Here is a 27,417-nt window from a genome sequence, read left to right as displayed (position 1 = left end):
AAGAATAACAAAAGAAACATTACTTTTTTGTGTGTGACGGTCATAAGAATAACATTATTATTCTTATAACCAAAGAAGATTCTATTTAAAATTTTTATGTGTTGTTGGGAGATTCTATTTTGTTTATTGAAAATAACAACAACAGCAACACAAACCTTGTGGCTTGATAGAACAGTTCAGCTTGTCTGAACTGGTCAGAATAACTTAGTATCCATATGAAACACCTCACTTGGCCTTAAGACTTAGTTTGGTTGTTTGTGTTATTTAAAAATATTTTGTTAAATTTTTTGGAGTCATGAGAGGTGAATGAATTCAAAATTATTATAAAATTTTAGAGCTTTAAGGATTTGATTTGTAAGAAGGGTATAACTTGAGTAAATTAGAACTATCATGGTTACTGCTACAAAAATTTTGAACTTGAAGGGGTACATTATAATTGTGATTACTTATGCAAAACGCCATTGGCAATTACATCAGGTATTTAGATAATTTGTGCCAAAAAATGTTTGTTCCTAAAATGAAGATAATTGAGACAACATGTTCTTAATGTATGAAGTATGCAAATGATCAGATCAGTGTTACATTCTATTCTATATGTTTAGTCTGAGCTTTTGTTTCTGAGACTCTCAGTTAATGTCGTTCTTCCTATGTCCATGGGATGATATTCACACAATATACATGGAGTATCACAGTAATTATTTTGATAAATTCAAGCTGAATCATTTGTGTTTTTCAAATTTATTCTCTTGAATTATGGGAATTTAATTATTTTTTGTACTTCATATTGAATGTTGTACCTGATTTATTTCTAAGCACATTATATAATATTAAAAGTATTGAAAGATGACTCTAGTCATATATATATATATATATATATATATATATATATATATACACATACATACAACAAATACTTAACTTTATTAGAGCTTTTTGTCGAGCCTTTAACAAGACATTACTTTAAGATTAATAATATTGATATTTTGGCATGCTCATAGATCAAGTGATATTAATATGTGAAAACCAAAATTTTAAAATATGTATATTTTTCAATTCAAAATTGTACCTAAGATAAGATGGGTGTTGAGCTATTATGTAATGTATATGCCTTATATACACCTCTTAAATTCTTATATACACCTCTTAAATTCTTATAAATATGAGTTATTTCAGAATTTACTGTTGCAGTTATTTAATTTAGTGTATGTGGATTTCAATATGAGTTAAATATTCTATAGTTCTGAATGCTGTGAACTGTATCTTTCACCCCAAAATTCATATGTTGCCTCCCTAATCCCCAATATCATGGGATTTGGAGGTAGGGCTTTTGAGAGAGATTTAGGTTAAAGTCAAGGTAGTGTAGAGCTCCTATGATGTGATTAATACCCTTGTAAGAATAAGACATGGCCAGAGATCTCTCTCTCTCTTCCATGTGAGGTTACACCAGAAGGTGGCTACCTGAACCATGAAGAGTCCTCACCAGACATAGAATCTGCTGGTACCTTGATCTTGGACTTCTCAGCCTCCCAAGCTGTGGGAAACAGATGTTTATTGTTTAAGACACCCACTTTATGGTATTTTATTATAGCCTGAACTGACAGGCTGTTATATTTAAAATGAAAAGAGAAGACATTCTTCTTTCATTCTAAAAATATAAGTATATTTCTTTCCTAATGTACCCATCTAGAGTGTCATGGGACAAATCCCCAGAAAAATAACACTCTGCCTCCATTTGTATAAATCTTAGGTTAGCTGTAGAATAAAATGTCTGAGGTGGAGAACTGTAAGCTCATCGTTGCTGGACTAGCTTAAATCCTCATTTCTTCTGTGTCATTCCTCAATTCAGAAATGCCCTAATACCTTTCAGGATGCCTCAGTGTGACTCCTAGAAATAATTTCCACTCATGTCAAACAAATTAATCACCTGGTGACTGGTTTTGATCATTGGATTTGACTCTTAAAAAAGAAAAAGCAATCCAAAGGCATTAATTGATTTTTATTATGTATATGTCTCCACAGAACTCATACCATTTCATTACCATTATGCAACTGACCCTAACAGTAGAGTAAGTTTAATATCTGAAATGTTTGCCAATAGCAAACATGGCTGAGGAAGCTTCCTACAAATATTTGGTCTTTGGGCTTCTCAATTGATACTTCTTTTACCAGGCCCAGTGCAAGTGATAACATTGGTTTAACTGAACCTCTCTTTAATAACAGAATTAATCCACTAAAACTACATCAATACACACTGTTATTCACTTATTGTACACTCGAACTCATACCTAGGGGAAACATTATTTTCAACTTGCGCTTTAGATTCTGGGTCTATAACTTGGGTAGGTTAAGAGATATGACAACTATGAATAATAAACAATAAAATATAGTATATATTATATAATCTGTTATATAATAATTGAATAATATAAATATATAATAATAAGAATCAATTAAAATTCTGTTTTTTTAGAGACATGAATCAAAAGGTGAAAGGTAATCTAAAATAATCTAATATGTGCCAACAGAAGTAGTCTAGATAACTAGTAGTCTCAGAGACTAATCAGGGCCAAGGTGCCAGTAACTTCTTATTTAAAGGACAGGAATAAGAGCCACAAAGTTACATGACTCTGATGGTCATAAAATGATTCCTGGTATGAATAGAAAAAAAAGAAGGACTCTAGAAGTCAAGATGTGGCAGTTTTAATGCAAAAGTGGTTATGGTGCTATTTTATCCTCAGTACAACATTGTCTGTTCATTCTCCTGATCTTTGTTTTATTATCTCTTCTTAGTCACTCAGGCTCACCAGTCATCATTATTCTTCCACACTGTTATATGACGCTCTCATCCCTCATACTACTGTTACACACCCTGGGTCTTCATACCTTCAGATTATTAAAGGCCTAATTGCCCTTTCTTAAAATTACTCCTCCACATTAAATGATACCTCTCCTTCTTGTATATGTCTTTCCTGGGTAAAGGATAGTGATTTGCCAAATTTGAGCTCACAGGTAAAATCAAGGAAAATACCACAGCTTATTAAATAACAGGGCTTCCCTGGTGGTGCAGTGGTTGAGAATCTGCCTACTAATGCAGGGGACACGGGCTCGAGACCTGGTCTGGGAAGATCCCACATGCTGCGGAGCAACTAGGCCTGTGAGCCACAGTTACTGAGCCTGCACATCTGGAGCCTGTGCTTCACAACAAGAGAGGCCACGATAGTGAGAGGCCCGCGCACTGCAATGAAGAGTGGCCCCCGCTTGCCACAACTAGAGAAAGCCCTCACACAGAAACGAAGACCCAACACAGCCATAAATAAATAAAAATAATAAAAGAGTTCCAATTTCAACGGTCAGCTACTCTTACAAATTCCCACAATCAGAAAATGCAAACTTAGAAAAAAAAAAAGAACAAAGGAGCTGTGACTTAAGATGACTCCTACACTGACTGATGTTGAGGTGGAAGCACAGATTTTAGGCAAGAGGTTCTTGAGCAAAGGTTACTTGGAATAGAAGAGCCATATTGATTTGAAAATATTTATTGGACACTTACCATTGGGCTAAACACAATTCTAGGCTTTGGTAATATAGCAGTGAACGAGCCATACAGTATCCCTGATCACATGGGGCTTATTCTAGTGTGGGGAGATGGTGAACTACTAAATAATTAATTAATTTTGATCGATATGACTGCTCCAAAAAAAAAAATTAAATGATGGCAATGATATTGACTGGTGGGAATGAGTCATTGTGCCTGTTGGGGGATGTGGGGTTGGGGGGGGGGCATGGTCTTCTCAATATCCACTGGTCAAGGGAGACCTTTCTGGGAACTAACATTTGAGCAAATACCTGAATAAGGGAAAGGGCAAAGCCATGTACATTCAGATACTCTTTTTTCTTGTACATCAGGTACAGAGGTCCTAAGGAGGAAGCTTTCTTTGCAATTCAAGAAAAATTAAGGATGTCAGTTTAGCTGGAGTAAAGTGAGCCAAGAAGATATGAGTTAAAAGGGAGGTTTAGAAGCCTTGTAAGCCACATTAAAGACTTTGAATTTTATGCTAGACATGAGGGAAGTCATTAGAAATTTTTCAGAAGAGGACTGATATTTTGGAAAACAAGAATACAGACTCAAAATTTAGAGAAAAACCTGTTGTTTACTAAAACTGTGCAGAAGAAACAATAACATAATGGAAGTTGGTAAACCACTACACCTCATTTCCTGGGTGGCCTTCCTGGAAAATGTTACAGAGAGAAACACTCCATAGAGTTTTGACTTAAAATTGAGCTACAGTTTAGTAAACTTAGGTATTTATAAAAATATCAGTGATGCTACCAAATGTAAAATAGAAAGCTAGTGGGAAGCAGCTGCATAGCACAGGGAGATCAGCTCGGTGCTTTGTGACCACATAGAAGCGTGGGATAGGGAGGGTGGGAGGGAGGGAAATGCAAGAGGGAAGAGATATGGGAACATATGTATATGTATAACTGATTTACTTTGTTATAAAGCAGAAACATACACACACACACACACACAAAATATCAGTGATGTACTTTTGAAAACATTCATACAGGAGAGTAAATCCCAAGAGTCCATCAGTTTGTTAAGACATGTCTTAGCCGGCAATCAAATGTAACATAGAACTCAGACTATAAAGAATGGTGTTTTCTTTTTTGCTGACATGATATAATTTTTGTTTTACAATGATCCCTTTGGGTGCTCTGTGAAGATTGTTATAGTGCATCTAGGAGGGAAGCAGAGAGTCCAGTTAAGTTATTGTACCATCCAGGGGAGAGAAGGTAATGTCTTGAGCAAGGAAAGTAAGAGCAGAGATGGAAAGAAGTGGACAGTTTCAGATGAAGGCCTTAAGATTGCCTGATAGATTTAATATGGGGTGAAGTGGGAAGAGATAAAAATAGAATGAAGGATGAATCCATTTGAGTTACAGGTTGAAAATAATATTTTGCCTAGTGGGAAGAAGACATCTCTGTGTAAACTGTTTTTGTCTTTTGGTTATATTGAGAGAATAATAACATTGGAATATTTTCTAAGTGTATCCACCATAGGAAATGATTGACTTGTAGCTTGAGGTAGAGGAAGGAATTAAGAAATAGTGGAACAGGGAAGTTACAGATACTTGATACTGCTCACCATCCCATGTCAGAAACACCTCCTTTGTCTTTTTTCATAAAGACATATACACAGATTGTATGTAGAACTTTGTGACTACTCCTACCAAAAACTGATACTCACTTTGACTACATTTCATGTATTTAAGAAATTGGAACAGAGCTAGGAAGAGGCAAACTTTCCTTAAAGGAAAAGAAAAGGGCTCTGTAACATGCCAGATTCTATTCCTGATTGAGGGTGTACCTGCCCACCATACACCCAAATTGAACTTTTTTTTTTTTGCATTTTCAAAAGCAGCTTTACTGAAGTATAGTTTACATATCATAAATTTCATCCAGTTTAAGTATACAATTCAATGCTTTTTAGTAAATTTACAAAGTTGTTCAGGCATCACTACAATTCAGTTTTTTTTTAAGATTTTTAGAAATTTCATGTAATGTCTGAAACATTTATATTAACATATTTCCATACAAATAACCCAAAGAAAGTTTAGTTGGGTTTTTTTGGTTTGTTTGTTTTTTTATACTGCAGGTTCTTATTAGTCATCAATCTTATAGACATCAGTGTATACATGTCAATCCCAATCGCCCAATTCAGCACACCACCCCTCCCCAACCCACCATGGTTTTCCCCCCTTGGTGTCCATACGTTTGTTCTCTACATCTCTGACTCAACTTCTGCCCTGCAAACCGGTTCATCTGTAACATTATTCTAGGTTCCACATACGTGCATTAATATACAATATTTGTTTTTCTCTTTCTGACTGACTTCACTCTGTATTATGGTCTCTAGATTCATCCTCATTTCTGCAAATGACCCAATTTCATTCCTTTTTATGGCTGAGTAATACTCCACTGTGTGTATGTGCCACATCTTCTTTATCCATTCGTCTGTCCATGGGCATTTAGATTGCTTCCATGACCTGGCTATTGTAAATAGTGCTGCAGTGAACATTGGGGTGCATGAGTCTTTTTGAATTATGGTTTTCCCAGGGTATATGCCCAGTAGTGGGATTGTTGGATCATATGGCAAATCTATTTTTAGTTTTTTAAGGAACCTGCATACTGTTCTCCATAGTGGCTGTATCAATTTACATTCCCACCAACCATGCAAGAGGGTTCCCTTTTCTCCACACCCTCTCCAGCATTTGTTGTTTGTAGATTTTCTGATGATGCCCATTCTAACTGGTGTGAGGTGATACCTCATTGTAGTTTTGATTTGCATTTCTCTAATGATTAGTGATGTTGAGCATCCTTTCATGTGTTTGTTGGAAATCTGTATATCTTCTTTGAAGAAATGTCTATTTAGGTCTTCTGCCCATTTCTGGATTGGGTTTTTTGCTTTTGTGATACTGAGATTCATGAGCTGCTTGTATATTTTGTAGATTAAACCTTTGTCAGTTGCTTCATTTGTAAATATTTTCTCCAATTAAGAGGGTTGTCTTTTCATCTTCTTATGGTTTCCTTTGCTGTGCAAAATCTTTGAAGTTTCATTAGGTTCCATTTGTTTATTTTTGTTTTTATTTCCATTACTCTAGGAGGTGGATCAAAAAAGATCTTGCTGTGATTTATGTCGAAGAGTGTTCTTCCTATGTTTTCCTCTAAGAGTTTTATAGTGTCTGGTCTTACATTTATGTCTCTAATCCATTTTGAGTTTATTTTTGTGTATGGTGTTAAGGAGTGTCCTAATTTCATTCTTTTACATGTAGCTGTCCAGTTTTGCCAGCACCACTTATTGAAGAGACTCTCTGTTCTCCATTGTATATCTTTGCCTCCTTTGTCATAGATTAGTTGACTGTAGGTGTGTGAGTTGATCTCTGGGCTTTCTATCTTGTTCCATTGATCTATGTTTCTGTTTTTGTGCCAGTACCATATTGTCTTGATTACTGAACCTTTGTAATATAGTCTGAAGTCAGGGAGTCTGATTCCTCCAGCTCCGTTTTTTTCCCACAAGACTGCTTTGGCTACTCGGGGGCTTTTGTGTTTCCATACAAATATTAAGATGATTTGTTCTAGTTCCGTAAAATATGCCATTGGTAATTTGATAGGGATTGCATTGAATCTGTAGATTCCTTTGGGTAGTATAGTCATTTTCACAATATTGATTCTTCCAATGCAAGGACATGGTATATCTCTCCATCTGTTGGTATCATCTTTAATTTCTTTCATCAGTGTCTTATAGTTTTCTGCATACAGGTCTTTTGTCTCCCTAGGTAGGTTTATTCCTCGGTATTTTATTCTTTTTGTTGCAATGGTAAGTGGGAATGTTTCCATAATTTCTCTTTGAGATTTTTCATCATTAGTGTATAGGAATGCAAGAGATTTCTATGCATTAATTTTATATCCTGCAACTTTACCAAATTCATTGATTAGCTCTAGTACTTTTCTGGTGGCATTTTTAGGATTCTCCATGTATAGTATCATGTCATCTGCAAACAGTGACAGTGTTACTTCTTCTTTTCCAATTTGTATTCCTTTTATTTCTTTTTCTTCTCTATTTGACATGGCTAGGACTTCCAAAACTATGTTGAATAATAGTGGTGAGAGTGGACATCCTTATCTCTTTCCTGATCTTAGAGGAAATGCTTTCAGTTTTTCACCATTGAGATGATGTTTGCTGTGGGTTTGTCATATATGGCCTTTATTATGTCGAGGTAGCTTCTCTGCCCACTTTCTGGAGAGGTTTTATCATAAATGGGTGTTGAATTTTGTCAAAAGCTTTTTCTGCATCTATTGAGATGATCATATGGTTTTTATTCTTCAATTTGTTAATATGGTGTGTCACACTGATTGATTTGCATATACTGAAGAATCCTTGCATCCCTGGGATAAATCCCACTTGATCATGGTGTGTGATCCTTTTAATGTGTTGTTGGATTCTGTTTGCTAGTATTTTGTTGAGGATTTTTGCATCTATATTCATCAGTGATATTGGTCTGTAATTTTCTTTTTTTGTACTATCTTTGTGTGGTTTTGGTATCAGGGTGATGGTGGCCTTTTAGAATGAGTTTGGGAGTGTTCCTTCCTCTGCAATTTTTTGGAAGAGTTTGAGAAGAATGGGTGTTAGCTCTTCTCTAAATGTTTGATAAAATTCACCTGTGGAGTCATATGGTCCTGGACTTTTGTTTGTCGTCAGATTTTTAATCACAGTTTCAATTTCATTACTTGTGATTGGTCTGTTCATACTTTCTATTTCTTCCAGGTTCAGTCTTGGAAGGTTATACCTTTCTAAGAATTTGTCCATTTCTTTCAGGTTGTCCATTTTATTGGCATAGAGTTGCTTGTAGTAGTCTCTTAGGATGCTCTGTATTTCTGCAGTGTCTGTTGTAAGTTCTCCTTTTTCATCACTAATTTTATTGATTTGAGTCCTCTCCCTCTTTTTCTTGATGAGTCTGGCTAATGGTTTATCAATTTTGTTTATGTTCTCAAAGAACCAGCTTTTAGTTTTATTGATCTTTGCTATTGTTTTCTTTGTTTCTATTTCATTTATTTCTGCTCTGATCTTTATGATTTCTTTCCTTCTACTAACTTTGGGTTTTGTTTGTTCTTCTTTCTCTAGTTCCTATAGGTGTAAGGTTAGATTGTTTACTTGAGATTTTTCTTGTTTCTTGAGGTAGGCTTGTATAGCTATAAACTTCCCCCTTAGAACGGCTTTTGCTGCATCCCATAGGTTTTGGATCATCATATTTTCATTGTCATTTTTCTCTAAGTATTTTTTGATTTCCTCTTTGATTTCTTCAGTGATCTCTTGGTTCTTTATTAACATATTGTTTAGTCTCCATGTGTTTGTGTTTTTTACATTTTTTCCCTATAATTGACTTCTAATCTCATAGCATTGTGGTCCGAAAAGATGCTTGATATGATTTCAATTTTCTTATATTTCCTGAGGCTTGATTTGTGACCCAAGATATGATCTATCCTGGAGAATATTCCGTGCGCACTTGAGAAGAAAGTGTAATCTGCTGTTTTCTGATGGAATGTCCTATAAATATCAATTAAATCTATCTGGTCTATTGTGTCATTTAAAGCTTCTGTTTCCTTATTTAGTTTCATTTTGGATGATCTGTCCATTGGTGTAAGTGAGGTGTTATAGTCCCCCACTATTATTGTGTTACTGTTGATTTCCACTTTTATAGCTGTTAGCAGTTGCCTTATGTATTGAGGTGCTCCTATGTTGGGTGCATATATATTTATAATTGTTATATCTTCTGATATGAGTATTTTTTATCTGATATGAGTATTGCTATTCCAGCTTTCTTTTGATTTCCATTTGCATGGGCTATCTTTTTCCATCCCCTCACTGTCAGTCTGTATGTGTCCCTAGGTCTAAAGTAGGTCTCTTGTAGACAGCATATATATGGGTCTTGTTTTTGTATCCATTCAGCAAGCCTGTGTCTTTTGGTGGGAGCATTTAATCCATTCACTTTTAAGGTAATTATTATCGATATGTATGTTCCTATGACCATTTTCTTAATTGTTTTGGATTTGTTTTGTAGATCCTTTTCTTCTCTTGTGTTTCCCACTTAGAGAAGTTCCTTTAGCATTTGTTGTAGAGCTGGTTTGGTGGTGCTGAATTCTCTTAGCTTTTGCTTGTCTGTAAAGCTTTTGATTTCTCCATCGAATCTGAATGAGATCCTTGCTGGGTAGAGTAATCTTGGTTGTAGGTTCTTCCCTTTCATCACTTTAAGTATATCATGCCTCTCCCTTCTGGCTTGTAGAGTTTCTGCTGAGAAATCAGCTGTTAACCTTTTGGGAGTTCCCATGTATGTTATTTGTCATTTTTCCCTTGCTGCTTTCAATAATTTTTCTTTGTCTTTAATTTTTGCCAATTTGATTACTGTGTGTCTCAGCGTGTTTCTCTTTGGGTTTTTCCTGTATGGGGCTCGCTGCACTTCCTGGACTTCGGTGGCTATTTCCTTTCCCATGTTAGGAATTTTCGACTGTAATCTCTTCAGATATTTTCTCTGGTCCTTTCTCTCTCTCTTCTCCTTCTGAGACCTGTATAATGAGAATGTTGTTGCGTTTAATGTTGTCCCAGAGGTCTCTTAGGCTGTCTTCATTTCTTTTCATTCTTTTTTTATTATTCTATTCCGCAGCAGTGAATTCCACCGTTCTGTCTTCCTGGTCACTTATCTATTCTTCTGCCTCAGTTATTCTGCTATTGATTCCTTCTAGTGTATTTTTCATTTCAATTATTGTATTGTTCATCTCTGTTTGTTTGTTCTTTAATTCTTCTAGGTCTTTTTTAAACATTTCTTTATATCTTCTCGATCTTTGTCTCCATTCTTTTTCTGACGTCCTGGATCATCTTCACTATCATTATTCTGAATTCTTTTTCTGGAAGGTTGCCTATCTCCACTTCATTTAGTTGTTTTTCTGGGGTTTTATCTTGTTCCTTCATCTGGTACATAGCCGTCTGCCTTTTCATCTTGTTTATCTTTCTGTGAATGTGGTTTTCATTCAACAGGCTGCCAGTTTGTAGCTCTTCTTTCTTCTGCTCCTGAACTTCTTTGATACCATTTTAATTATTATACCAAGCAGACAGAGACTTTGCTTGCTCGATTCAGTTTATTTAATATAATCTAGGGATAATGTAAGCACATGCTTCTTGATTGTGGTGACATATAAAAATAAATGCAATTACATCATCTCATCATTCAGTGGGATTTTGATATGTTCTAGCAAAGAAATGTGGTATAAAACTGAAATGTTAATTTCCCACCTAAACCAAGAGACACATAAATCAGGGAATGCAAAATAGTTTCCTAATAATCTTATTTTTTAAATTTCATTTTTACCTGCTCTTCTCTGTATTTACATTAGAAACACTATAACTCTCTTCAGTGAAGACAACATTACAGCTTAAAGGACAATATTTGAATGGAAGTTAAAGTTTTAAGTTAAAATAGTCATAAAATATGAGAAGAACAGAAATGTGTATAAAAGCAATATGTATTTGGAATATTTATGATTTTTTTGGTGTCTTCAAAATTTCTGTCATTCTTGGCTCTTTCACCTAAGCTAGAATATGACTTAAATACAGTCCTTTAAATATGATTATATATTTAATGATGACAAAGGAAATATGGTGAGTGTATGCTGCATAATCTCACCATTGCTCTGATATTCTTTGAAGCCACAATATCTCTGCTGAAAATTACAGGATATTCCTGATTGGTCATCTGCTTTCAGATTTTTCCCCTTTCATCTACATAGCACCCAGAATTGTCTTTTAAATAGTGCTAAACAGCTATCTAACTTCCTCGCTTGAAACTGTCTCCAGGGACTTTCTGTTAAACACTGCAGATTGAGCAAAAGTGTTTATAGTATATCCGTTCTTTTCTGGAATTCCATTGTAAGTACAGCTTTTTTTTAAAAGTCTTTAATTGTATTAACCCAAAAATGATAAAAAGAAAAGGATAGGAGACAAAGCATGTGAGATAATTTTGGATAATAAAGAATGGATGATTAAATGATAAATGAATTAGGTTAATGTTTTTCTGCTTTGCTGAGTACAGAAGTGGTGCCAAGATGAAGAGCCCCAGAAAGGTTCAAAAATTAGAGACTCTGGGCACTTCTGAAGGCAGATATAGGATAGGGCTAGTAATAAAAGGATTAGCTTAGAACCTATTTTGAGAATAGGTAGGCTTCTAAATTCCCTCCCCCAGTCTCTACAGCCAGGCGAGTTCTTACCTCCTACTTGAGCAGAAAATGGGAGGTTTTATTTCTAAAGCAGTTAAACAATGAATGGATTGATAAGAGGAAGCTTCAAGACCATGGCTATGAATCAGCCACTACAAATTGGAGCAAGAAGAAGGCAGGTAACAGGAAAGATGTCAAAAGCAAAAGAAGTCAGTATATTTCTGTGTGTTTCCACTTAGAGAGGAATTTCAGAGATTTTTGGGTTTTATTTTTTTAATTGAAGTATAGTTGATTTACAATGTTGTGTTGGTTTTACGTGTATAGCAAAGTGATTCAGTTATATGTATGTATGTGTATATATATGTGTGTGTGTGTGTGTGTGTGTGTATATATATATATATATATATATATATATATATTCTTTTTCATATTCTTTTCCATTATAGGTTATCACAAGGTACTGAATATTGTTCCCTGTGCTATACAGGAGGTTCTTGTTGTTTATCTATTTTTTATGTAGTAGTATGTTCCTGTTAATCCCAAGATCCTCATTTATCCCTTCCCCCTCCCCCTTCCCCTTTGGTAATCATAAATTTGTTTTCTGTCTGTGAGTCTGTTTCTGTTTTATAAATAATTTCATTTGTTTTCTTTTTACATTCCACATATAAATGATATCATATGGTATTTGTCTTTCTCTTTCTGACTTACTTTGCTTAGTATGATAATTTCTAGGTCCATCCATGTAGCTGCAAATTGCATTATTTCATTCTTTTCTAATGGCTAAGTAATATTCCACTGTATATATGTACCATATCTACTTTATCCAGTCATCTGTCGATGGACATGTAGGTTGTTTCCATGTCTTGGCTATTGTAAATATTGCTGCTATGAACATTGGGGTGCATGTATCTTTTCTAATTAGAGTTTTCATCATTTCCAGATATATACCCAGTAATGAGATTGCTGTATTATATGATACTCTATTTTTTAGTTTTTTTTTTTTTTTTTTTTTTTTTTTTTTTTTTTTTTTTTTTTTTTGCAGTATGCGGGCCTCTCACTGCTGCGGCCTCCCCCGTTGCGGAGCACAGGCTCCGGACGCGCAGGCTCCGGACGCGCAGGCTCAGCGGCCATGGCTCACGGGCCCAGCCGCTCCGCGGCATATGGGATCCTCCCAGACCGGGGCACGAACCCGTATCCCCTGCATCGGCAGGCGGACCCTCAACCACTTGCGCCACCAGGGAGGCCCTATTTTTTAGTTTTTTGAGGAACCTCCATGCTGTTCTCCATAGTGGCTGCACCAATTTATATTCCCAGAAGTGTTTTTCTTTTTTTTTGTTGAATTATGCAACAATTAATTACAGCAAAGAGAAAAAACTTCAGAATGTTAAAAAAGCACAAAAGTTGTTCGAGAAGGAAGTATAATCATATTATAGTACTTTTTTCATTTGACAACAAAAATGTATATAGTCATAATTACATAAACATTGAGTATTAATTTAACTGAAAATTAAGGTTGTGGGAAGATGGGGGAGAGAAAGTGTGAGTGTGTGTGCATGTGTGTGTAGGGGTATAAAGAATTAACTCCTAATCATGTGTAATAGAAAGTTAATAGATTATATACAAACTTTAAAAACCTTAAAATTATAGTAGAGACATGCCATATAGAATTATGGAAATAAATACAATTGAAATAGCTATAGTAACTGAAAGACAGTAGAGAGAGATGAAGTGGACACTGCTGTTTTTCACTGTAAGCCTTGATGGGATGTTACTTTTTAAATCATGTGCACTTACTTTATGATAAAAATTTAAAAATCACATTTAAAACAAAATAATCCCCTGGTTTTACAGTTAATTATTATGAAGTCCATCTGCTTAATGTAGTTTACATATTTCTGCCAATCTTTGCTTAGTCATCTTTTCATTGTTCATCCATATTTAAGCTATGATATAGCTCCTCCTACTTCTACTCATTTTTAGCATATGCCAAGCTCATTCCTCCTTGGTAGGCTCTGCCCCCAAGTCTCCACACACCTAACAACTTCTTGTCACACTGAGCTCAGTTCAAATATCATCCTCCTCAGAATGCCCTCTGTGATCAGTCCTGAAGTCATTATCCTGTTTTATTTCCTTCATGATGCTAGCAATGTCTATCTAATTCTACCCTTCTTTTTTTTTTTTTTGCGGTACGCGGGCCTCTCACTGTTGTGGACTCTCCCATTGCGGAACACAGGCTCCGGACACTCAGGCCCAGTGGCCACGGCTCACAGGCCCAGACGCTCTGTGGCACTCGGGACCCTCCCGGACCGGGGCATGAACCCGTGTCCCCTGCATCAGCAGGCGGACTCTCAACCACTGCGCCACCAGGGAAGCCCTAATTCTACCCTTCTTGAGGAGAGAACTGTGTGAGGGATCATCTTGATCATGCCCAAATATAGTTGTTTCATCACAGAACCGTATTTTGTATAAGTAGAGCAGAAAATTTCAAGACAAGTTATTTTTAAATTTCCCTGGCTTCATTTATGGGCATTTATGGAATATCCTTCATGATTTAGCATTAAGTTGAATTACAGGTAATTTAAGGGAACCAAAACTGTCATTGGTATAGACAGTGTAGTTTAGATATAGGTCTAAAAACAACATCCAAGTGATGGGAAGTCAACAAAATCTAATTTTAAAAATTATAAGGATTTGACTACTGTATTAGTTTTCTATTTCTGCATAGCAAATTACCTCAAAACTTAGTGGCTTAAAAACAGCAAACATCTATTATATTACACTTTCTGTGAGTCAGAAATTCAGGGGATGCTAAGCTAGGTGGTTGTCATAGGGTTTCTCATGAGGTTGTAATGAAGATGTGGGCCAGGACTGCAAGCATCCAGTGGCTTCACTGGGACTGAAAGACTGGCTTCCAAGCCCATTCTTGTGATTACTGGCAGTAGACTTCTCTCCTTTCCTACGTGGGCCTTGGCACAAGGTTGCTTGTATATCATCATAGCATAGCAGCTGGCTTCCACCAGAGAGAGTGATCCAAAGAGAGAGAGAGCAAAATGGAAGTTATAATACCTTTTATGACTTAGTCTTGAAAATCACACTGTGTCATTTCTACTACATTCTATTTATTTATTTTTTTAACTTTTTATTTTATATTTGAGTATAGGTGATTAACAATGTTGTGTTAGTTTCAGTTGTACAGCAAAGTGATTCAGTTATACATATACACGTATCTATTCTTTTTCAAGTTCTTTTCCCATTTACATAATAAATGGGATTGTTACATAATATTGAACAGATTTCCCTGTGCTATACAGTAGGTCCTTGTTGGCTTCCCATTTTAAATATAACAGTGTGTACATGTCAATCCCAGACTCCCTAACTATCCCTCCCCCTGACCCCTCCTCCCTGGTAACCATAAGTTTGTTCTCTAAGTTTGTACCACATTCTATTTAGTACAAACCAGTCACAAAGAACAGTCCGCATTCAAGTGGAGTAGAATTAAGCTCTACCTTTTGCAAGGGAGAGTATCAAAATGTTTGTGGACACATTTTTTAGATTATCAAAACTACTAACTTATTATCACTTAGCTTATGTATTGCTAGTACTGTGCTATTTTCTAGTGTGTGCTCATTATATGCTGTCACAGAAACATAAGCTAAAGTGTAGTCTTTTAGTTCCCTCTGGGAAGCAACTAATATCTGTGGAATACCTACTACATGTCATTTTACTGGATTCTTAATGTGTGTTGTCTGATTTAATCCCCTGGACACTTTGTAAACTGGATATTATATTTATTTACTACAAAAGCAGAGGCTTTTATGAAGTAGAACATACTCTAAGTAGGGAATTAGGCTGAACTAAATGATATACACTGCTTTACTTTGGTATAATCACACTAGAGGCCTTTGATCCAGTTTAGTCACAGACAGGTTTTGTTTGAAACACAAAATACTTTATAATTTAAAAAAAATCAGTTTACCGTATTTAAAAATGGGCAGACTTCAAATGAAGTTCAGAAATTCTTATTTTGTGCTTCTTTGAAACAATAAAGCATTTCTGTATCAAAACAATCAGCTGAAATTGAGTCTTCTTTTTCAGGGAGATGTATACATTTAAGTCATCATCTAGGTTTGTCATAATCCCTCTGAACAGGTTTTACCTATTTATGTTATCTTTCTAATCTTGTGGACATTTATATTTGCTATTTCTGGCTAGTTAAATGTAGCAAATAATTAAAGAAAAATCAAGTACTCAACTTTGTCAATATATAATTTTCAAAAAGTTAAAAACATGACTTGTACAAATAGTTAATGAATGTATATTAAGGAATTATTTAGCTTATTAATAAGAGAACCAGCAGGATGGTAAATCTGGTTCAAAGAAGTACAGAAAAGACTGAAGTATTTACAATCAGTGAAAGAAAAAATTCTGGATTAAGATTATAAAGCGAGATATAAAACTAGTTAATGTCATACTGGACAGTAAAACTGGGGTTATATTTACTACCTGATGGAAATCATTTGCATCTCTATTGGACAAAAATTATTTTTAATGTATCAATCTACACATTAATATTTAAATTCATAGAGACTGGGACCTAATCAATATTAAATTGTAAATTAAACAAAGGTATATTCCCTAGAGGAACTAAACAGTCTTTGAAAGGGCCTATTAGACAATGGTCTAGTATGACATTAAACATACATGCAGACATTCCTTTTATATTTTTTCTTAGCAAGATTTTGACTTTGTTCTCAATTATTTTGTGGCATAAACTACTCTACTGAATAATACTTGAAATAATACTTGAGTAGTATTATTTGCTAGAGCTGCCATAACAAAACCTCACAGACTGGGTGGCTCAAAAACCAGAAATCTGTTTTCTCATAGTCCTGAAGGCTGGAAGTCCAAGATCAAGGTGCTGCAGGTTTGAACTTTCTGAGACCTCTCTCCTTGGCTTGCTGATGGCCTTTCCTCTAAGTGCAGGTAGCCCCAGTGTTGTCTCTGTATGTCCTAATCTCTTTTTATAAGGACATCAGTAAGTTTGGTTTAGAGCCCACCCTAATGGCCCCATTTTAATATAATAATCTCTTTAAAGATTTTATTTCCAAATATAGTCACATTTTGAGGTGCTGGGCATTAGGACTTTAACATATGAATTTGCGGGGAAAACAATTTAATCCATGACACTGAGCATATATTGCACTGTAGTGAATCAAAAGTGTTTAAGTTCTGCATTCATCAATTCTGTTAATTAACTCCTTGCCTTATGATGTGATGAAAAAGCTGATGTAACATTTTTTTATCCAATTATAGATTATCATAAGTATCTTCTTTTTTAAAACTTTTCCCTTGAATTTTTAAATTAATTTCCACTGGGTACAGCTTTAAGTTTTTACACCTAACATATATTGGATTTTAAAAAGATAAAGTTACTTATATTTACATAATACTTTAACAAGTTTCAAAATACTTTCAATATTTTTTCACTGTAATTTAAGAGTTTATCAATATTGATATTTAGATTATTTTATGATTCAGAAGAATGTGGTCAATACTTTCAGATGTTGTAGATATGAACAGAAAAGCAAACTTTGCTTTTGGCAAGTAAGAAATTCTGAATGACCATAAAGCAGCTATTTGAAAAGAACAGTGAGGGCAAAATCCTGGGCACTTTTGGTTGAAGAATGAATAAAAGGCAACTAGAGAAACAGAATAACAGGAACATATGTATTTTTTTTCTAGTAACAGTAAAGTAATAAGGGTCTTACTAAAATTTTAGAGACAATTTTGTAATGTAAAAATCTCCTAAAATATTCAAGTCATCTATCTATCTATCTATCTATCTATCTATCTATCTATCTATTGGCTTGCTTACTGAAATTCTTTGTTTAATTGCTTTAATTCTCTAATCTCAATAAACATCACATTAAAAGCAGATAGAAACTTCAAATATAGGAAAAGGAAACAATGCCAATTCCCACAGTTACTGTTTGGCTAATTATTAGGTTCTTTAGTGAGACCTTGCCGCTTCAAACTAGGATATTGTTAACAATACGTATTGTTTCAGTAGCAGAGCATCTTTCTGCAGCCATACAGAGTTGAAAGAAGTTGTGAATGCTGTCAAATGGCTCTTTTGTCTGAATTTACAATTGTATAGACTAAACCAACTGCATGCCTAGCATGAGAGATAGGTCATTGAATGGACTTTGACACATAATTTATCTGAACCTTAGGTATCTGAAATGGCATTTGAAACAGTGGGTTCTGTTCTCTAGCTGCTATAATAATGCAAAGGGAATAAAAAAACAAAGCTAAGTATACATTTCCACATTTCTGGAGCCAGAAAAAAATAGTTCAGAAATTTAAAACTCCTGGCTGCTGAACTGATTCATGTACTTTGTGGAACATTTAAATGCTTATGTTTCCATAAAGACTGTGTAATTCAGAAATGAAACTGTAATTGATAGACTGGCAATCTGCATCTAGTGAACTGCGATATCTACTTTTTGCTTGCCCTTGCAGGGACTGATAGAAATTCCCACAAAATTGTTGCTTTCTCTACCTTGCTTTGACAATATATATATACCATTATGAATATAATGATGGCATAAGCATCTATGTTAGTTTTCTATTGAAAGAATATCATTCACATAGCAACATGTTACCAAGAGTCTTTTTGAAGCATAGAGCAAGAAGCGTATTTAGGTTCAGATTACAGAAAGAAACTCTACTTAGCCAATGAATCACAGATCCATATTAAGTTCAAACAAGGAGGTATCAAATTATAATTTTCAATAGATAAATATATCACTGTCATAAAATTCAGGAATTAATATGGACCAGAAATTTATGTATGACATTATTGGGAGAACCAGCCCAATACTGATGATCTAAGAGCATTAGTGGAATTGAATGCTTCTAGGCATCTTAAAGAAAAGGAATGTTTAAATGAGATCTGTAGTTAGGTATAGAAATGGTCAGTGCCTCACAGGCTAAGAGACTAGAATTTTGAGGGTTATCCTTTCTCCTAGATAAATATCAACAGATTAGCATGAAATTTCACAGTGTAGTTCTGATCAAATAGAAAATACTCAAGTCAAAAACAGATACAAAGAGCTAACACCTATCCTTCTCAAACTCTTCAAAAATATAGCAGAAGGAGGAACACTCCCAAACTCATTCTACAAGGCCACCATCACCCTGATACCAAAACCACACAAAGATGTCACAAAAAAAAGAAAACTACAGGCCGATATCACTGATGAACATAGAGGCAAAAATCCTCAACAAAATACTAGCAAAGAGAATCCAACAGCACATTAAAAGGATCATACACCATGATCAAGTGGGGTTTATCCCAGGAATGCAAGGATTCTTCAGTGTAGGCAAATCAGTCAATGTGATACACCATATTAACAAATTGATGGAGAAAAACCACATGATCATCTCAATAGATGCAGAAAAAGCTTTCGACAAAATTTGACACCCATTTATGATAAAAACTCTCCAGAGAGTGGGAAGCAGCTGCATCACACGGGGAGGTCAACTTGGTGCTTTGTGACCACCTAGAGAAGTGGGATAGAGAGGGTGGGAGGGAGACGCAAGAGGGAGGGGATATGGGGATATATGTATACATATAGCTGATTCACTTTGTTATACAACAGAAGCTAACACAACATTGTAAAGCAATTATACTCCAATAAAGGTGTTAACAAACAAAAACAAAAACAGATACATTCTTCTAGAGTTTCACCATCCATCTGAATCACTAGCTTCCTCATTTTTTAAAATTTAAATTTGAATTAATTAAAGTGAAATTCAATAAAGGTTCGGTTTTTCAGTCACACTAGCCACATTTTAAATGCTCACTAGACACAGTCGTTATTTTCTTGCACAGCATAGATAATATAATATTTCCAATATTGCAGAAAGTAGTGTTCAACAGTGCTCTTCTAGAGGTTTAATCAATCTTTGAGCAATCCTGTTTTCATTGCCTACATATGCCATCAAAAGGACATATTATTCCTCCTTTTACTTTATTTCCAAGTACTGGATACTTTTTGTAAATAAAGGTATTTACAGCTCTCCTTTTTTTTTTTTTTTTTAATAGAAGAGGATCTGAAAATAAGAGTTTACTTAGTTCACAAAAAGTATTTACTCCTCTTATTACTAAAGCATTTAGCTGTGTCACTGAACCACTTATGCCCATTGGGTTAAATGAACTATTTGGACAAATGCAAAAACTAGGAGAAATATTTTATTGTAAATACCTATTCTTTAGGATTTAGAAACTCCTTGTCCTTTTATCTAGGTCATCCTCAGTCCTTAGATAGCAAGAAGAAAGGTATCAAGAGGTAGTCATTATTTTACAGAATAACTACTTACTTACTTTGGCATAGCAAGAAATTATCCTTGCAGTTTTTTTTTTTTTTTTTTTTTTAATCATAAAACTGCCTGTACTTTTGGAATATCCTCTGTGGTGGTTTGGGCAGACTTATGTACTCTTTGGCTTATGATACTAGATTCGCACCTGTGATTCAGTGATTTTGTGTGTGTGTTTTTCAGATGTGCAACAAATGGCGATTGACTGGCTCACCAGAAATCTCTATTTTGTGGACCATGTCAGTGATCGGATCTTTGTGTGTAATTACAACGGGTCTGTGTGTGTCACCCTGATTGACCTGGAACTTCATAATCCTAAGGCAATAGCAGTAGATCCAACAGCAGGGTAAGAAATTCTTCTTTATAGTGTTTGATCTTAAATAATTTCCGTTTAAAAAAATCAGAGTCTGACAAGAGTTGTGGAATGTAAGACGACAGGCTCATAAAATGTTCTTAATGTTTATTTGAGCAGTTGCATTGCAGGAAGGAAAAAAGAAGTTCTAATCTACCATTCAGAAGCTGGGGCATACCAATTCCTTAACACATCAGTATTGCAGAGCTAACCTAAGACACAGACAACCCACTACTCTTCCAAGAATTGCTTTGGGGTTGCCAGAGAAGACCCTCAGCATAGTTTTAGGTTAAAGAGAGGAGACTTAAGTTATTTAGCAGTGGACCTTGTGGTTAGCAGACTTCAAAAATACTACCTGAAATATGGAATATTAACAAACTTAGCTCCAACACAACATTTAGTATTTATGAAAGGGCATAACACATGTTCAACGGTACTAGTAAAACATTAAGGTTGTCTTTGTTAGTTGAAACCATTGTTTTTTTCTCTAACTACTGATGTGTAAACACTATATTATTATGGAGCTACAGAATTAATCATCAGAATCCATCTTCACTTTTTCTTTGACTTTCCAATTTTGCAAGCCACTCTATTGGTTAAAAAGAGACCTCATTTTATCTGAACTTCTTTTAGCTAATAGACTCATTCATCTTTTTTTAATATTTCATAATTTTTCAAAATATAAGTATACATGTTTAAATTCCCCAAAACTCTGTTCATATAATTAGAAAATTAATATAGGAATTATGCTTTAATTTTACAAACACTATGGTATTGTATAAAGTTCTCTAAAGCCAGTTTTTTTTCCCAGTAACTATTGGGAAAGGATACTTTCAAATTAATGGCTTAGTGTAAAACTTTAGTTGAAAGAGCTGGTGCTTTTTTCAGATGTAAGTTGTAGCAAAGATTTGAAAACTAAAATATTATACTTGTTATTGTTTTAATCGTCCCCAAGCAGTTCAGGCTGAAATGTCTGATGGAACATATCCTAAACTGGCATAAGTCCCCATTCAATAAATGGGAAAATATTTACTGAAGAACCAGCTGTCATCCATATGTGGACTTTTGTCACTCTTAAAGTCTGATTGAATATTAAGATGTATCATCACAATGGTTCTGATTTTGACAAGAACAGCTTGCACGTAAGAGCTTTGCTAGGAAGGCCGTGTAATATAATGCTTGAATGTAGCTCTATTTGTATTTGCAGCAGATGGTTACTTGACTCAATCTGACTGCAGTGATGCTTCAAAAGACATAAGTAAGAGAAATTGTATTTAAACTGATTTGTTTGGGTGTTGGTTAAGTGTAGTAAGGAAGAACTGGAAAATTACAAATGTGCTAACAGCATTCTTTTGGCATTCTGTTTAGAAATATATTTGCTTGCGTGTTTTTCCCTGGATGTGCTAATTGAATTTAAAATTAGCCTTTAGATAGTCTTGTCTGTCAGAAATGTTGAGGTGAAGCTATTGTGTTTCTCCCGTTTTTATACCACTCTTATCCTTCCCCATTTTTTTTTTTAAACATTTATGTATTTATTTGGCTGTGCCGAGTCTTAGTTGTGGCATGTGGGATCTAGTTACCTCACCAGGGATCGAACACAGGCCCCCAGCATTGGGAACTTAGCCACCGGACCACCAGAGAAGTCCCAATCTTTCCCCATTCTTAAAAACAAAGATCCAGAGACCCTTTTCAAATAAAACTGCCAACCTGAAATATAATATATGTGACACCATCTCCCTTTCTGAAAAGCAACATGTTTTATGTTCTCAAGCTTCCTATTTCTCCCTGTCATTACATGAAAGAACCATACTTTGTCATTTTTGTCAAAGGAATTAGGAGTAGAAAACCCTTACACTGTTTGTGCTTATTTTCTTCTGGATTCCTTTGGGCCCTGGATTCCTTTACTGTTTAAGTGTAATTTTGTCATGTATCATTTATCACAGTAGGTTCTTTGGAAATTTTTTTGTTTGAGTTTGCTCTGTCTCTCTATCACCGTGTTTCAATCCTGAATTCTAGGAATCAGAGGAGGAAAAGCTATGCTCTTTTATAAGTATAATCCCATTTGTAATAGGACACTTAAAAAATATTTATTTTTCTCTTCATACTGTATCAGAAATTTGGCTAGGTTTAATGTGATGCTATCTAGGGAAGGAACAGCAGGTTTTTTCTTTTTTTTTTTTTCCTTTAACTTCTACTTTTGGGAACTCAAGGGTAATTTGAATAGTTGAGGTTAGAACAACTCTGCATGACCTACTAAAGGGGACATGCACCACCAGTGAAATTTCTCCCACGTTTTCCTAATTGTCTGAGGTATATTTCTTTGGCTCTGTCTGTTATAACTTCAGTTCAGAAAACATCAGAATGTCTTAAAAGTCTGACCCGACTCTTAGAGCTTGACCTTAATATGTATGGAAATGGCTGGAGATTTGCCTTACCTCCCCACAGGCTGCATTGAAAAGAAATATTTTTTACTTGGCTGTACTTTTTACTTTTCTCAACCTCCTAGTTCCTTTTTTATCTAAGAAGTTTTACAATATTATCATTATTATCATTCTAAAATTTTTTAATTTATTTTTTACTTCTCCACAGGTTGAATATAGATTAGTAATTTTCTCTAGACTATCAATATGACTTGGGCCAGGCTCCAATCCAAATTTGCCAGGAGGAGATTGTTTATAAACATTTTTAATTCATTTTCTTTGTTTTTGTGATGTTGATATTGACTCATTAATTCAGGCTATTTTTCTGGAGATACTTCTTGAGATTTTCTTCTTCATTTCAAATTTTAGCAATATTTTCTTCCAATGGTTTCTTGAAGAAATTTCTAAAATTACTTCTATACAGTCATTAGAGTTTGAAGGTAGCATAGAGATTATAGTCCAACCAATATCAAAAATAGCTTTTCTGATAGTTGTTATTAGAGCTCTGCTTGTTTAATGATTATGAATTTAATCTGAAGTCACTCTCCCTAGGATCAAATCCTGCCTAGTTACTAGCTGTGTGATGTTGGATGCCTCTTTGTATCTTTATTTTCTTACCTTAAAAATATGAATAATGATAATCCACTAAAGGGCTGTTGTGAGATTTAAGTGATGCCAAACATATAAAGCACTTTAACACTGTTTGAGTTGTAGAATATGTGAAGTTCTCTTTTTCATGTTGCCTTAAAAATAACTACTAATCTTTCCAACACTTACAATACTGCTGTGAATTGAGTGATGAGACCAATATTCCACCTCATTAAAGATGGATCTTTTCATTTCCAGCCTAATTCTCTTTCTACTACAAATGCTCCTGAAATGACTTACTTCAAAGAGACTAAATCTATTATATAATCAAGTACTGAGTAAAAGGAGGGGAAATGAGAAAATAAAGTGATATGACCTGGGAGTAAAGATGAAATGTATATGTGATGCTGGAGGATAAAAAGTACAGAGTAACTGTAGGTATAGAGAAGAAAGTAGCAGAGGAAACCATTTTCATAATTTATGTTGTGAAAGATATGTTTGGATTACATTCAAGGTCTTTCAAAAGATAAAGGTAAAGAATAAAATCCCTTCACACTTACCTTTGTCAGTTGAACTGTATTTTTTAATATGAAATTTTTTCAGTAATAAACCATATAGTGTTTGAGTCTGATGAGGGTTGTAACTGAGGACAGGAGTGGAACTAGTATACAATTTTGGTTCTAGGATGTGGCTCTAAGTTTGCTATTAAATTAAAATCATCACACTAAACTTGATACAAGAATACATTTCACCATAATTATCAAATCGTTACAACACTATTGCAAAAGTGAGGATCAATTAATCCTAAGGATGATAAATATTAGAAAAACAGAGTAAAATTGAAGAGATATTTTTAGGGATGAAGTTGGATTTGAAAATTTAGGAAAATATTTTGGGGGACTTGAGGTACCATGTATAGAACTCATATTCAGTAAAGTTATGTGAGATGGCCAAATTGAGGGAGAAGGGAAATCCCCCATATCATGTGAAACAGCAGAAATTGACTATGTTCCAAGTACTATGTATACCCTTTTTCTATGTAGGATGGACTTTTGACTTGTTGAGAATGAATGGCAGAGTGATCTGTAGGATTTATTTGTGAATCCATGACCGCTTGTCAGTATTAAGGGGAAAAATGTGTTGTCTTTGTTCTCTATAAAAGCAGTCCATCTGCCAGGAGGCAGAGGAGGACTGAAACTTAAGTCTCAGAAGTTGAATTCACACAGGAGTGATTGACAGTGTTTAATAGATAATAAACCCTTTCTCAACACCCACCTGGATCCCCACTGTTGGTGAAACTAGTCATGGCTGAGAAATTAAAAATAGAATCAAAGTTAACAGCTATCAGGGAGCAGCACTGACTAATGAAATTCTAATCTGAGATGCTGTGTGAATGTTGGAAGCTAGAAAATGAAGTAGGTCTGCCTATGACCATGAAGGAAGTTTTGTAACAAGGGGAGCCTTGGGATAGATACCAAATTTCTCACATCCATGAGGTGGCCCGTAGAGCCAGCCCAGGTTCCAAGTTGCAGCCTGCACTCACTAGGCACTTGCAGTAGGACAGTAGAATTGTTGCAGAGTTTTGGCTATTAAATACGTCAGGCTACAGCAGTTCCCCTTTATCCAGTTTTGCTTTCTGTGGTTTTAGTTACTTGTGGTCAACCATGGTCCAGAACTATGAAAAAATTCCACAAATAACTAATTTGTGAGTGTTAAATGACTCAATGTTCTGAGTAGTGTAGTGCCATCCAGCTCTGTCCCTGCTGAGATGTGAATCATCCCTTTGTCCGACGTACCCTGATCATTAGGCACTTAGTAGTCTATGTTTTCAGATCCACTGTCACAGTATCTCAGTGCTTGTGTTCAAGTAAACCTTATTTTACTTAATAATGGCCCCAAAGCACAAAAGTAGTGATGCTGAATTTGGATAAGCAAAAGAGAAGCCATAAAGTGCTTTCTTTAAGGAAAAGGTGAAAGTTCTCAACTTAATACGAAAAGAAAAGAAATTGCCAAGGTGCTAAGATGTATAGCAAGAACAAATCTCCTATCCATGAAATTGTGAAGACGGAAGAAGAAATTCATGCTAGTTTTGCTGTTATGCCTGAAACTGCAAAAGTTATGGCTGCAGTGCATAAGCGGTTAGTTAAGATGGAAAAGGCATTATATTTATACAATAAGATATTTTGAGAGAGAGAGACCACAGTCACAAAACTTTCATTACAGTATTATATAATATATTGTTCTCATTGTTCTATTTTATTGTTATTGTTTTTAATCTCTTACTGTGGCTAACTTATAAATTAAACTTTACCATATGTATGTATGTATAGGAAACACATACAGTCAGCCCTCCATATCTGCAGGTTTTGTGTCTGTGGGTTTTATATCCAAGGATTCAACTAACCATGGACCCACATCCATGGATTCAACTTGAAATTTCACCCCATGGTTGGTTGAAACCATGGATATGGAGGGCTGACTATATTTATTGTAGTACTCAATCTTATGTAAGAGAGTGGATTTGGGGATCCATAGGGGCTTCTGGAACCTATCTCCCATAAATACTGAGGGACAGCTATATATATATATATATATATGGTTTGGTACTATCCATGATTTCAGGCATTCACTGGAGGTCCTGGAATGTATCCCCCATGGGTAAAGCAGTACTACTGTACACTGTAGGCAAATTAAAGCTACAGATTGCACCCCTACAACTAACCACTATCTACTGATTTGAGGATTCAGATGAATCTGAAGTTTCTATGGGTTTGAACATTAGGAAGTATCTAAAGATATTCCCCTATGTATTGTTTTCTCCTCTTGGAAGTATCAGTCTTGGTGGGTTGGATGCTCATCTACAATTCATGACTGCCCCTAATCTTTTGAAATTCACATTCCTATTGTGATATGTTGCAAATTGTGGGTCCTGACTTTTTAAGGAAGAACTACTCTCTACACATACCCTCATACTCACACACAGAAACATTATCTATATCTAGATAGATAGATTAGATAAATAGATATTTCCTGTATCCTTCACCACTGCAATATAGCCATGTCTCATTCCTACAATCAGATGCAACACCCTATTGCTCAAGGAGAGAGATGTTTCTTGAAGATAATGTAAACTTAGTTTCTCTCAGTATCTTCTTGTATATTCCTCTTCATTAGAAGAAAACTCAGAAAAACATGGAAACATTTTACTAGCTCTGATAATTATTCTCCTGAATTTCTGTATTACCCTGCTCTAATTTCCCTTTTGTGCATCTTGAATTTAAACTTTTTTTCTTTTTTAAAGATTTAGGAACAAAATGAACTGCTAAAACTATATTTTGGTCTGTTAATTTATTTTGAGACAGTCTTGGTCCTAAAGATAGTAATAGTACTCAGGTAGGCAGACCTCCAAGTTCATTTATACGTAAGAGAATGCCAAGGAAGTTACTTGTCCACTTCTCCTTATACTCAGTGGGTGATTAATGCAGTACAATGAAAGCAACCTTAGTCTTATAAATTTGTATTAATTATTTCAAAAATTTTACCTATGTGTTTTCTTACCTGTATCAAAATTAAAGTGGATATCATTATAGCACTAGCTATATTTCTATCTTTTTATTTATCTATAAGCTATCTAAATATCTATGTGCATACTCCCCATTTTACACTACTACTCCCTTCTCTGTGTGATTCTAACAATCTTGGATTTAGAATAGAGAATTATCTAAGAAATTGGCATCTACCTATTTTAGACCAAATTACTAAGTGCCTTAGGAGAGTTACCACCTGCCACTTTTCAATCCAAAGTTCCTTTCAGAAATTACTGATGTGAAAAGGCAAGGCAACATGAATATACAGTTATGTGTTTCATGGTCTGCACCATTTTGACTAAAGTTAGTGGTTCAGAGGCAC

The 27,417-nt window shown here is 35.0% G+C and overlaps 1 protein-coding gene across 1 annotated transcript in view; it reads left to right on the top strand.

Moving 5' to 3' along the window:
- LRP1B (LDL receptor related protein 1B) overlaps nucleotides 1-27,417 on the top strand; it is a 1,545,691-nt gene that overhangs the window by 562,300 nt on the left and 955,974 nt on the right. Inside the window, exon 7 of the mRNA XM_060105953.1 lies at nucleotides 20,332-20,494. Within this exon, the coding sequence (XP_059961936.1) occupies nucleotides 20,332-20,494 (163 nt within the window). The remainder of the gene's footprint in view (nucleotides 1-20,331; nucleotides 20,495-27,417) is intronic.

Source organism: Mesoplodon densirostris, chromosome 8 (genome assembly GCF_025265405.1).
Source record: "Mesoplodon densirostris isolate mMesDen1 chromosome 8, mMesDen1 primary haplotype, whole genome shotgun sequence".
NCBI classification, from domain to species: Eukaryota; Metazoa; Chordata; class Mammalia; order Artiodactyla; family Ziphiidae; genus Mesoplodon; species Mesoplodon densirostris.
This window is presented reverse-complemented; position numbering and strand designations above follow the sequence as displayed.